At 55.4% G+C, this 12,367-nt stretch overlaps 7 protein-coding genes across 7 annotated transcripts; 4 read left to right on the forward strand and 3 right to left on the reverse strand.

Moving 5' to 3' along the window:
* Positions 1-27: 27 nt before the first annotated feature.
* On the forward strand, positions 28-723 carry ASPACDRAFT_47049 (uncharacterized protein; the record flags this gene model as incomplete). The annotated part of the gene is made up of 2 exons (XM_020201889.1): positions 28-446; positions 531-723. 2 exons carry the CDS (start codon positions 28-30, stop codon positions 721-723), a joined length of 612 nt encoding a protein of 203 aa, XP_020052618.1.
* Positions 724-1,038: 315 nt separating this feature from the next.
* Positions 1,039-2,015, reverse strand: ASPACDRAFT_47050 (uracil phosphoribosyltransferase; the record flags this gene model as incomplete). Its single annotated transcript, XM_020201890.1, has 5 exons — positions 1,039-1,093; positions 1,155-1,359; positions 1,432-1,532; positions 1,612-1,759; positions 1,835-2,015. 5 exons carry the CDS (start codon positions 2,013-2,015, stop codon positions 1,039-1,041), a joined length of 690 nt encoding a protein of 229 aa, XP_020052619.1.
* A 906-nt stretch (positions 2,016-2,921) lies between these two features.
* Positions 2,922-5,481, forward strand: ASPACDRAFT_1859529 (uncharacterized protein). The gene is made up of 8 exons (XM_020197676.1): positions 2,922-3,219; positions 3,280-3,489; positions 3,549-3,719; positions 3,789-3,953; positions 4,025-4,823; positions 4,883-4,984; positions 5,035-5,085; positions 5,142-5,481. The coding sequence occupies exons 1-8, from the start codon at positions 3,094-3,096 to the stop codon at positions 5,216-5,218; spliced, it is 1,701 nt and encodes a 566-aa protein (XP_020052620.1). The 5' UTR covers positions 2,922-3,093; the 3' UTR covers positions 5,219-5,481.
* Positions 5,482-5,615: 134 nt separating this feature from the next.
* On the forward strand, positions 5,616-6,945 carry ASPACDRAFT_1859530 (uncharacterized protein). The gene is made up of 2 exons (XM_020197677.1): positions 5,616-6,020; positions 6,071-6,945. Exons 1-2 carry the CDS (start codon positions 5,669-5,671, stop codon positions 6,724-6,726), a joined length of 1,008 nt encoding a protein of 335 aa, XP_020052621.1. The 5' UTR covers positions 5,616-5,668; the 3' UTR covers positions 6,727-6,945.
* ASPACDRAFT_47053 (amidohydrolase family protein) lies at positions 6,904-8,105 on the reverse strand (the record flags this gene model as incomplete). The annotated part of the gene is made up of 3 exons (XM_020201891.1): positions 6,904-7,031; positions 7,100-7,879; positions 7,949-8,105. 3 exons carry the CDS (start codon positions 8,103-8,105, stop codon positions 6,904-6,906), a joined length of 1,065 nt encoding a protein of 354 aa, XP_020052622.1.
* Positions 8,106-8,886: 781 nt separating this feature from the next.
* Positions 8,887-10,687, reverse strand: ASPACDRAFT_47054 (uncharacterized protein; the record flags this gene model as incomplete). Its single annotated transcript, XM_020201892.1, has 5 exons — positions 8,887-9,440; positions 9,500-9,677; positions 9,735-9,868; positions 9,941-10,487; positions 10,556-10,687. The coding sequence occupies 5 exons, from the start codon at positions 10,685-10,687 to the stop codon at positions 8,887-8,889; spliced, it is 1,545 nt and encodes a 514-aa protein (XP_020052623.1).
* A 960-nt stretch (positions 10,688-11,647) lies between these two features.
* Positions 11,648-12,279, forward strand: ASPACDRAFT_125849 (uncharacterized protein). The gene has a single exon (XM_020196852.1). The coding sequence runs from the start codon at positions 11,721-11,723 to the stop codon at positions 12,150-12,152; it is 432 nt and encodes a 143-aa protein (XP_020052624.1). The 5' UTR covers positions 11,648-11,720; the 3' UTR covers positions 12,153-12,279.
* The last annotated feature ends 88 nt before the right edge of the window (positions 12,280-12,367 follow it).

The raw sequence follows: 12,367 nt of genomic DNA on the forward strand, positions 1-12,367 counted from the left end.
TCCTCCAGATTTCACCACCACCTCACCATGACTGTCTCTCTCCCTTCCAACGTGCACCACGTGCACAACACCACCTTCACAGCCCTCCTCCAAAGCCTCCGCCAACGCGACCTCAAGCCCTCAGAGGTCCGCTCCCTGGTCCGTGAAATGACCACTACCCTCTCCAAGTCCGTCCATCTCGACACCACAGCCCCCGAAGAAACGGTAGCCGTGATCGTCGTCCTCCGTTCTGGACTTGCCATGTTCGACGGCTTCATGGACAGCCTGCCACAGAACCTCTCGACAGCAGTCTACCACCTGGGTATCTTCCGAGATCAGACGACGCTGCAGCCGGTGGAGTATTACAACAAACTGCCTCTTAAGCCGGCGCAGATTAAACGGGCGGTGGTGCTGGATCCGTTGATCGCGACGGGTGGGACGGCGGCGGCGGTTGTTGGGATTTTGGAGTGAGTCTCATTCTTCTTTCTGTTTTTCGACATGGGTTGAGCTGTCAGAAGCCCCGTGATGGAGTCGCTAATGCATGGCCGTAGGGAATGGGGCCTGGAGAAGGTAACTTTCCTGTCAATGCTCTCGACACCAACGGGATTGTCTCATGCAGCCGGAGTGTGGCCGGAGGGGAGTCGGTTCGTGGTAGGCGCAGTGGATCCGGAGGTGAATGCCAAGGGGTATATTCAGCCCGGGGTAGGGGATATTGGAGATCGGCTGTTTGGGACGGTCTTCTGATCTTGGTTAGAGATAGTCAAGCAAAGTGGCTTTACAAGACGAAGTGAATAGTCCCATCCGGAAATCAAGTGTTTGATCTGGTATTTGCAATATAACAGCGAAAGAACATTCCACTCAAAAGACCCCCACCTAATGCGATGAATATACAACCTAAACCTATCCAACCATACATGCAAGACATATCCAAATTCCAGCCTACGATCCACCCTCCCCACAACGCAAAGAAACACCCAAAAATCCAAAACCCCACGAAAGAGATACTACACTACCATAGCCACCGAAACACCGACTGCCCCCTCCCGCCTCGAGGCATACTCAGCACGTACCATAGTATCTGTCCCCGAAGTCACCCAAACCAGGGCTAATGTAGCTACGACCAGTCAGTACTCCTGTTTTGCATGACCCCTCCAAGATGAAGCAGGAACACTCACTTCTGCGCCGTCAGATCCGCATCCACCGCGGCCGACACGATCTTCAACGCGGGGAACCGGCCCGTGACCACCTCGAGCCCCTTCTTCGAGGAGACGACATTGACCAACACGATCGACTCCTCCGGCACGCCATGCTCGGTCAGCGTCTCCACCGCCTTGATGACCGAGCCTCCGGTCGCGAGCATCGGCTCGAGAAGCAAGACCACTACACTCGCCTGGTAAGAACATCTCCCAGAAAAAGAACAAGGAACCCTAAAAGAAGACAGAAGAAACGTACCATCATCGCGAATCCCCGCCGGCAACTTCGAGTAATAACTCTTGGCGATACTCGTCTCCTCGTCGCGCTGGATCAGGAGCTTTCCGAAGCTCAGACGCCCGCTACACAGCCCCTACAATCAGCCTCCCATCTAAAACTCCAACACACAACAAACCGAAAGGATGACCGGAAGCTACTTACGTCCACGTATCCCGCAAAACCTGCTCCATGCTCGCGCCGGCGCGCAGGATGCTCACGCCACAGACCCCCTTCGTGAACCGGAGGCCCTTGTACGTAGTATCCAGCGGTGTGGTGACGGTATACTCCTCCGCGGGGACATGGTTCAGCGCTGATATCCTCTCTTCGCATTAGTGGGTTTCTTTTTTTCTACCTGCTTGCCCCGAACAAAAGCACGTGACCATACCGGAAGAGATCAGACGATGCACGACTTTCTCCACGGCGGAGACGAAGGCGCGGTCGTCGGTGTGCACGTCGCGGATGATGGTCATGAGGCTCAGCAGGGAGCGGTCCTGCTCGAGGACAGTGACGCGGTCCATTGGGGGGGTGGGAAGTGCCGAAGTGGTTCCGGCAGTTGGGGCGGACATTTTGGGCGGAGGCTTTAGAGTTTGACTGAATGTATTTGTTTTGGATATACGGTACTAAATGTGCCAGGTTTGCGGGGGGTTGGAGATGGGAGAATTGGCGAAACTTCGTGGAAGGGAGGAGAGAAGAGGTTTAACAGTGGAATACCGTGGTTTATGTCCAGGTTGGTGTAGCGGGGTACTTTGCTTGGTGGTGAGTGAAGAGGGGTACAATGCAGTGCAGTGAATGATGCATGCGTGGGCGGAAGAAGGCGGAGAAGAAAATTCACAAAAGAAAAAAAAAAGAAAACAGAGGAGGGGCTTGGCACGCGACAGTTAACTGTGGTTGATAAGGCGGATCTAATCTTATCGCTGTCCTGATTTCGACTGGGGCTTGTTTGTCAGGAGGAGGAGGGTGAAGAGGGTACTATCTTCTATGGATGTCAAGGAGTAGCAGTTTTATACATACCTATGAAGTTTATCCTTAAAGGTGGGAGTGGTTCAGTCTCATCTATGTCTGTCGCGTGACCTGAAGATCGGAACACCAGTTGTTGGCCATGCAGCAACAGTCTCTCGATACGAAGGCACATCTATGGAACCAGGGTTTTACGTCCATGTCTCCCCATTCGTGTCTGGCAGCATGATACAGAGGTCGAGTCAAATTTGCATATCTCAAGTCAGTCTCAGGGGTGTGAGCTATGCCCAGCTACTTGAGGCTACTAGCTCTGCATGAAAAGTATGGAGTCGCCCTGTCTGTTTGTCAAGACTAGGATAAACTCAACGGTCGCATAGATCTGTGCACAGTACGAAGGACTAGTATACTGCATGAATCCAGTATCCACCTATAATGACCCTCTCTTAATTTCATTACCCCAATCCCTAAAGAGCAATGAGCTAAACCCAGACTTGCTTATCAGCGATCTCACACAAAGCGGGGAAATCCCTTATCGCGCAACCCCTCGGGGAATCCCGACATGCCTTAAGAACTGATAAGCCGCCTCGAACCCCAACATCCAGAGATAATCAATCTATCGTCTATCTTCCCTCACACTCCGCCTCAATCTCCTTCTTACCCGGTGAGCGGATAACACAATTGTTTGATATGCCGCGAATCTCGACCAAATCGTCGAATCGGGCGGCGCGGTTCGCCCCCTTCCCCTCGGGATCGCCCACTCCGAGCGACGATACGGTCGTCTCCAGCGAGCGGGCGTCCCGCCGCAGCTCAGATGTAGGTGAACTTTCTTCCGATAAGCCCTACGCAACAACCCCGGGTTAATTTCGATGTTAGACCCGCTCGCGGAGGAGTAGCACACGGTCTAGTCATGTCGAGGACGCCACACCCCGTGGGGAGAGCTCGGAATTGGACAACGATGGTGATGATCATGACGAAGGGTCAGAGACTCCGGTCTCGCCGGCGCCTCCGACCGTGACACATCTCTTTATCAACAACGAGCATGTTATGTCCAAGTCACAGAGCTGGAGCAATGTATTGGATCCGGTAAGAGATTTTTCCCCTCGAAATTGTCCTATTTCTGTATTCGCTGACCCCACTTCCAGGTCTCGCAAAGCTTACTATGTAGGGTGCCTGGAAGTACACTGCAGGAAGTCCAGAGCGCTGTTCAGGCGGCACAGGATGCTCAGCCCGCCTGGGCGGCGCTGGGGTTCCAGGTGCGGCGGGAGCGGCTGTTAAAACTGGTGGATGTCCTCAGGCAAATGTCGCCGGAAATAGTAAGACTCCTTGCATCCAAGATTCAACGCCAGAAAGAACACCAGGTAGCTAATTCAGATTGACCGTAGGTGACCTGTCTATCCCGTGAGGTGGGGAAAACTCTAGCCGACGCCGATGCCGAAGTCTTCCGTGGACTGGACTGCATCCACGCGGCCTGCTCCGTCGGGCCGGAAATGGCGGGCATGTTTCTCGGAGGCGATGCCACCTTGCTGCAGACTTTCTACGAGCCGGTGGTCAGTGCTGACTTTTGACTGTATTGAACTGAAAACACAGTTAAGGTGCAATGCTGATTCAAAACCCGCAGGGCGTCTGCGTCTCCATCACCCCGTTCAGCTTCCCGTTCATGATCCCCCTCTGGTCGTTGCCCTATGCTCTGATCACAGGCAACACGGTGGTATTGAAGCCGTCCGAAAAGACACCATCGACATCCGCCTTACTCGCCGAGGCCTTCCTCAAGACCGGCTTCCCGCCCGGGGTGTTCAACATCCTGCACGGTGGCCCGTCGACCGTGCAGATGCTGATCCACCAGCCCGCCGTCCAGGCCATCAGCTTCGTCGGCTCGGAGCCCGCCGCGCGACAGGTCCACGACCTTGCGCGCGCCGCCGGAAAACGCATCCAGGCCGAGTGCGGCGGCAAGAATCACGGCGTCATCCTCGAGGATGCCAACATGACCTCCACCCTCTTCGCCATTGCCGGCAGTGCCTTCGGGGCGGCCGGTCAGCGGTGCATGGCGCTCAGCGTGGCTGTCTTCGTGGGCAGCACGCGCGAGTGGATCCCCCGACTGGTCGAGCTGGCCGAGTCGATGGTCGTGGGCTGTGGGGGCGACCAGGAGTCCAAGATCGGGCCCCTGATCGACGAGGCGGCCGTCAAGCGGGTCGGCGGCGTCATCCAACGGGCGGTCCAGGAGCAAGCCCGCGTGCTTCTGGACGGTCGTCAGGTCCAGGTTCCCGGTTACCCGGATGGCAATTTCATGGGGCCGACGATCCTGACTGAGGTGGAGACGTACATGGAGTGCTACCAGTCGGAGATCTTCGGGCCGGTGCTCATCTGTATGGAGGTTGAGACGCTGGAGGACGCGATGGAACTCATCAATCAGAATAAATGTAAGTTGGCTGGCCACCTCAACGCCGTCGAATCCGGTGGGCTGATCCTGATCACGTAGATGGCAATGCATGTTCCATCTTTACCACCAGTGGTAAACATGCCAATACATTTCAGCGCGGCGTCAACGTTGGGCAGATTGGGGTCAACATCCCGTTGATAGGTATGTTGTTAGCTTTGCTGGTGTCTGGCAGTAAACTAAAAGGTATACAGCCCCGTATGGTACTGCTGTTCGGACGAGCAACAAAGATTCATTCCTGGGAGGTAGGGACCTTTCTTCCTCTCAATCCGGAGCGGGCGCACTGTGCTAACTATGTCAGACCGACATGCTCCTGGGAAAACCTACTGGCCGTTCTTCACCACGACCAAGACTGTGTCATCGCGGTGGGAGCAGTAGAATAGCAGAGTTGCGCTGAACGGTCAACTGTCGGGGAAAGTTGACTTTGGTCACTTGATCACCAAGTGGACAGCAAAATAGCTGAAGGATGCTGAAGGAATATAGGCTAGGATTAGTCTAGTCTGGTACGTGTAGTAGCACTATAGTGGCATGTCGCGTCACTCAAGGAGCAGTCCGTACAGTCCATATATGCATGGAGAATGCATTAGATGAGTCGAGAGGACTCAAAAAGGAATACCATCCGAGATGCCCCGAGGTGAGGCTGCGTGCCGTGGCTGAGTCAGATTGTTGGAAGACGTCATCTTCCCTTGTCCGCTCTGCCAAGACATCGTATTTAAACCCAGCCATCACCGCATTCCATCAACACAACCACTTCTCACCAATTCACAATCACAATTGACAAGTAAAACAACTCATGTGAGACGGCCTCTTCCCTCAAAGCACCTCATCATGCCGACCCTCAACGAGGTCCGCCAGTCCAACGCGACCCTCTCCACCAGCCGGCCCGAACTGATCGCCGTCTTCGTCGGCGGCACCAGCGGCATCGGCGAAGCAACCGCCAAGCAACTGGCCCAGTCCGTGAAGCAGCCCACCATCCACGTCGTGGGCCGCAGCGCCGCATCGGGCTCGCGCGTTCTGGAGGAGCTCCGCGCCGCCAACCCCGACGGCAAGTTTCACTTCATCCAGGCCGATCTGTCCTTGCTGCGCAATGTCGACACCGCCTGCGAGCAGATCAAGGAGAAGGAGAAATCCATCGACCTGCTCTTCCTCTCGACGGGGCATCTGGCTATGTCCAAGAACGGTACTTGTCTACCCAAACCCCCCAAAACCCCCAAACTAAAGGGTCACCAGAAACCGAAGAAGGCCTAGACAACAACCACGTCCTACGCTACTACGGCCGCATGCGCTTCATCCACAACCTCCTGCCCCTGCTGGAGAACTCCTCGGGCGCGCCACGGGTCGTGTCCGTGCTGGCCGCAGGGCAGGAGGGCCACGTGGACGAGCACAACCTCGACCTGCGGCAATCGTGGTCCTTCCGCAAGGCGGCGACCTACGCGGCGACGCTCAACTCGCTGGCGCTCGAGCACCTGGCCGCGACGCACCCGACCGTGGGCTTCGCGCACGTCTTCCCGGGGATCGTGCGCACCCCGCTCATGAAGTCCACCTTCGGGAACTGGGCCGGCGCCGTGATGAGTGTGCTCTCGCGGCCGGTGTCCATGACGCCCGAGGAGAGCGGCCAGCGCAACCTGTTCATCGCCACCTCGGCGGCGTATCCGGCCGCCAAGCCCAGGGATGCGTCGGCGTATGTGGGGACGCCGTTGGCGGAGGGGCTGCGTGCGGCGGTCGCGTCGACGGGACAGGTCGGCGCGGGTTCGTATATCTTGAATTACGATGGGAAGAATGTGACGAAGGAGAAGTTGATGGCCGAGTATCGCGAGCGCGGGTTTGCGGGGAAGGTGTGGGAGCACACGCTGGAGACTTTTCGGCGGGTTTTGCAGAAGGAGTGAGCGGGTTGACTCTGTTTGAATTGGTGTATGTGTATGAGTAGGTAGGTGGCTTGTAATGAGTATCTCCTCTTTTCGACGGTGCAAGTGGATTATGCGACAAATCATAATCTGACCCTTCATCTCGTCTAAACGCCCAAACTGAACGCGAAACCACACCCACGCATACAACCCCCAACCCTAACCCAGCAACCGCTCCGCATTTCCAAAGTAAATCCCCTCGCGCAACTCCTCGTCCATGGCATACTCATCCAGATACTCCCGATACCCGGCCACTTTATCCGCATTCGCATACGGGAAATCTGATCCTATACTCCATATTAGTATTCCTCTCCAACCTCCCCGCCACAGAACCCAAAGAAACATGCCAACATACCATAAACCACCCTCCCCCGGTCCACCGTATCCAACACCAACCCCACAACCGCCGACGTCCCCACCATCGCCAAATCATAATAAAACGAGCGCACCCCCTCCATCCACTCCGCATACGTCTTCCCATACACCGTCACATTTTGTTGCTGGACGGCTTGCGCCGTCACCGCGATCCTGGAAATCAAAAACGGGAGGGTGCCCCCAGCATGCGGAAGGATGCGTTTCACATCTGGATAATCCCGCGTGACGTTGCCCATGATCATGTCGATGGCGGAGCGGGTGGTTTCAGCCGGGAAGTCCAGCATCGGGGGTGGGAGGACGGGGTTGATCCACTCGTTGCAGGCGGCGGTGGTCGGGTGGATGAAGGCGACGGCACGGCGGGTGTTTAGGGCAGACCACAGGGGTTGGAAGGATGGGTGGCCTAGATAAGTGTTGTCGGGGCCGTAGCGCGTGAAGAGGGTGACGCCGTCGGCGTGGAGGGTGTCGAGGGCGTAGGTGAGTTCGGCGAGGGTGCCGGTGGGATCGTCGAGGGGGGAGGGGAGAGAGGCGAAGAAGCCTAGCTTGCTGGGGTGGGCGGAGACGAGGGCGGCGGCGTAGTCGTTGGCGCGGCGGGCCAGTTGGCGGATGGTTGTTGTGTTGGGGCCGGCGATGGTGGGGCCCGGGGTGGTGAGGGAGAGGTAGGCTTTGCGGACGTTGTTGGTTTGCAGGTGGTCGAGGGTCGTTTGCAGGGTCCAGTTTGGCGTGGGGATGCCGGCTGGGTCGCCGCCCGCTGTGTCGATTGCTGGAGGCGATGGTGGGGGTTAGGGTTGCCGGCTGCGTGGGGGTGGAGTGGAAAGGGAGGTTACTGTACCTTCGCGGTAGAAGTCGGGGACGAAGTGGTGGTGCGTGTCGATTTTGGGCGGGAAGGTTGTGGAATTTGTAAGTGCTGGGGCTTTTGAGCGCTGGCTAAGCTTGCTGAGGCTGAGGGCTCCTGTGAGACCTGCTAGGATAGTGCCTATGCCCAACATGATGAATGATATGATGGCTTGGGGTTAGAGTGGGTGAACAAGCAAACCACCTCGGTCGCGGGGAAGGCTTTGGATTTAACACCTCGGATTGCACAAGTAGGGGCTGAACTGCCCGCTTAGAGCGGTCAGTCCCACAGCTGCTGTGCAGGAGGCGTCGTCCCTTGCATTCAGCTATGTTTGCTCCGCCTGCTGTGGGTGAGCGCTCTATCGGGGCTCTGTCTGAGAGACACGGGCTCAGCTATATTATAGCCTTCGTTGAGGGAGATGGAGAGGCATACCATGGTCTACTGCACTATCTCACCTTTGCTGCTGCCCATACTGTCGTCAATCCACATGTCACATTATATCATAGCCCTATGTAAAATGTGCCCCTTGTTTAGGCACAGCTGTCCAATGAAGATGAGCCAGCTCGAGACGAGTCTCTACACTCTTATCCTTCCTCCGGAAACACCACATTTTCCCCACGATATCGATCCGCCCCATAACGTACGCGACGCCTCGCCCCTGCAAGTCACTTCCCGTTGCCGAGCCACGTTGCACCGGCGCCTCGAACGCCGTAGCAATCTCAGTCGGGCTCATCACGCTCGCGAACGTGAAAAAGTTCGTGAACCGGATGTTCTTCGCGGCGTCGTAGAAGCTGTTAGCCAGTTGTGTATCGTCTACTGATGACGTGGCGGAGATTCGTCCGACAGCTAACTAAAACTGATCTGCTTTGGGCGTTTTACCTCGGATAGGAAACGCAAACGGTCCTATGAGCATTGTTCGAAACCGTTTGCACCACTTAGTCAGAACCATCAATAATCTTCCTCCCAATCTCCCGCGAAGCCAAGCCGCTCAGCGTGCGCTCGCGCAGTCGTTCCCCGAAGCCCATCAGTCCCACCACGAAGGTGAAAGCGAAGATCGAAAAGAACGCCATCATCCCATAAACCCACCCGAACCCCACGCGAGCCACCCACTGATTGATAAAGAAGGGGATCACCAGCCCCAGGGAGAGGCGATAGGCGCCCATGAAGGCAGCCACCTCGGTGGGCTGGGCGGCGACGCACTCGATCGCGTACGTCACCGCGGCGGGCACGGAGCTCATCGAGGCGAACGTGATGAGGTAGGCGCCCAGCGCGAGGACCATGTAGTGCAGGTGGTACTGCAGGGCGGCGCCGACGATGCCCAAGCCGATTGGCAGAATAACCAGAGAAGGAATCCAGAGCGTATGGAGCCGGCACTCGGGCTTCCAGACTCCTTTGTTCCGGGTGCGGCAGACCCAGAGCGCGATGCGGTCGTTGCAGAGGTAGCCCCAGAGCTCGGCAGTGAGGAGGCCGGCCCACAGGGAGAAGATGACTGTTATGGTTTAGGTGTTAGGTGGAGGGGTGAGGGGTGAAATGATTCGGGATACATACAGAAAGCATTCCGCTGAGGGGTAAACCCCCATCCGCCGACGGTCACGGGTTTCTCGAGCCAGACGGTGATGAGACTGTGGGTGGCCACGAACCAGCCGAAGGAAGCGAACTGGAACAGGCCTATCATCAGGCCGATGAGGGAGAGGCCGATCCGGAAGGGTAGCCATGCGATACGCCCCTGTGAGATGCTTTGTTAGAGAACACATTTTCCATCACAGCCGGGGAAGAATCATACCAACTCAGAGCGACCGATTCCAGTTGGATGGGGAAGCAACGTGGCCATCCGATTAGCCCAGAAGGACGAAGGCTTCTGGCTCGGCACTGCCGTCCCGTCGCGTGGGTAGCTGGTGTCTTCGAGGAAGCAAAACGCTGTACAGTCGGAAAATTAGCCCTCATTCACATTGTATACATTGAAACATAGAAGGTGGAAATGCGACGAACCTAGCACAAGCACAACACCCTGTGCGATCACCACCCACCAGAATACCCACGGCCAATCGGTATGCTGCACGATAAAGCCCCCAAAGGTTGGACCAGCCACTGTTCCAAAAAGAAAGGAGACGTGGAAGGCCGCGTAGGCCTTGCCGCGCTCATGCAGGAAGAACATCTCATACACAGACCCGACTCCGAGGATGGACGGAATGGATCCGAAAATCCCATCAAACAGACGGGACGCCACGAAGCGTTCATAGTTTCCTCGGCCGGTCATGCTGGCGGACCAGATGGCGCATGCCATGGCAAAGAGAAGACACCAGAAGATGATCGCGGTACGACCGAAGGCATGGGCAAGGGGGTTGATCAGGAGCGGTCCGTAGGCGATGCCAGCGATGGAGGCGGACAAGGTGTATGTGACTTCTATAACCGCCTTGTCCCAGTTTTGGGCCTCCTCTTTCTGGGCCAACTGATTCGCCAGGTCCAGTGCGGTGCCCGCAAACCCAGCCATGCAGAGGATGACCAGGTTCTTTAGCTTTCGAGCCTTGGTCCAGTTCTGTGATGCCGTCAGCACATGTGTAAGCAACGGTTCACGGGCAACAGAGTAACAGAGCCTGGGCATACCAGTGGATCTTCAGGGTCTTGTGACGGTTGGGGAACGAGAATCACCCCATTCTGCGTTTTTGGATTAGGATCTGATTCAGCCACAATATCCAATTCCAGCTGAGGCTTGACATCGACGGAGTACTCAGCCATTATGTGCGGTCACCCAGGGGGATCTCTCCTGTGCCAGTGTTCGCAGAGAGGAGAGATGAGGGAAGAGTTAGAAAAAAAAGAAGAAAGAAAGTGGACAATGATTAAGGAGTGGTTTTGCAATCCCAGGACAGGACATTGGAACCACTGCGGCTATTTTAGATTGCATATGATTAGTGCTTATTGATAGGCATATTGATCCTTGCAATGGGCTGCATTAGTGATTGCTAGCACAGGTCACTAGATGCGGGCTGGCTAGTACTTGCTTTTTTTTATTTCTGTGTATCCTTTCGGGCTAAATGGTGTATTCGTGTGGACGATGCTATGACATCCCTGCAAGGAGGGTCGGATCCATGGAGCTATGAGAAATGACTTGATTCCGATAGTGATTGAAGCTGGCCGAGGATGGCCTGGTGTTAAATAGACCACATGAGCATACAATATTCGTTCCGATAGTAGTCAGTTGCCACATTGACTTCAATGTTTATTCATCATGGCACTGACACTCACTGGAGTCTACAACGCGAGGCAGCTCCAGATAGTGGTTATTAATAGTGTTCTCGTGTTCTTGTCACTGGCTTCTGTGTTGTTGCGATTCTGGGCACGAAAACTGCAAGGACTGGAACCATTCCTGGAGGACTACCTGATAGTTGTTGCCTTGGTATGTGATTCTCTCCTCAGGATCATAGAGAGCGAAGATTGAGCGACATGAATACAGGCGCTGTCCTTGGGAGTGAATATCCTTCTCTTTCAAAGTGAGTCCACGCCTCTCGTTTGTACCAGCAAGGATTCTCTAACACAAATATCTAGGTCTTCATGCCGGCGTGGGTGAGCATGTTGACTCTCTGACAACTGCGACCGTACAGGAATACTCCCTGGTATGTGGTCTTTATGTTCCCGGTATCCTACATGTTCCTGACCTCACTGCACGAGCACATAGAACCTGTATATGATGGAACTATTCTGGAACACCTGCCTCCCTACAATCAAGCTTTCCATTGCCCTCTTCTACCAACGCATATTCCCCGTCCGATCCATGGTCATTGCCTGTCGCTCTATCATCGTCTTTCTATTCGCTTGGTACCTCGCTTTCCAGACCACAGCCATCTTCCAATGCACACCGATCCACCACGCGTGGCAAAAGAAAACCACGCAGGGAAGATGTGTCGAATTCGTTCCCTTTGTGATAACGTTGGCCGCAACGAACTTGTGTACGGATTTACTTCTCCTTGCCCTGCCCACCCGCGAAATTTGGAAGCTTCAGGTCGCGCAAGGGAAGAAAATCGGATTGTCGGTCATTTTCACTCTGGGTGTTATGTCTGCCCCCCCCACTCTACAGCAAAGTCGTCCCTGTTGTTCTCCTTGGTATCCGATACTAATGAATGCCTTTGTCGACCAGCGTCTGTATTATCTCGGTTGTACGGCTCGAGAATCTCATTGCAATCAGCAACGCGGACATCACGTGTGAGACAAATTCACCTCTTCCCTATTCATTTTCGGGTGTCTACCTGCCGCATTGAAAACAGCAAATTCTAATTCCTGAAATTTTAGGGTCTGATACATATTCCCATCTGTGGACGGCGATCGAAAGCAGCCTAGGGGTGGTGGTGGCGTGTCTCCCGAGTCTGATGCCCATTACGCGCCTGATCCGCCATGGAAAGGGGTGGAAGGGGGGGCTGCGCA

This window comes from Aspergillus aculeatus (genome assembly GCF_001890905.1).
Source record: "Aspergillus aculeatus ATCC 16872 unplaced genomic scaffold ASPACscaffold_17, whole genome shotgun sequence".
NCBI classification, from domain to species: Eukaryota; Fungi; Ascomycota; class Eurotiomycetes; order Eurotiales; family Aspergillaceae; genus Aspergillus; species Aspergillus aculeatus.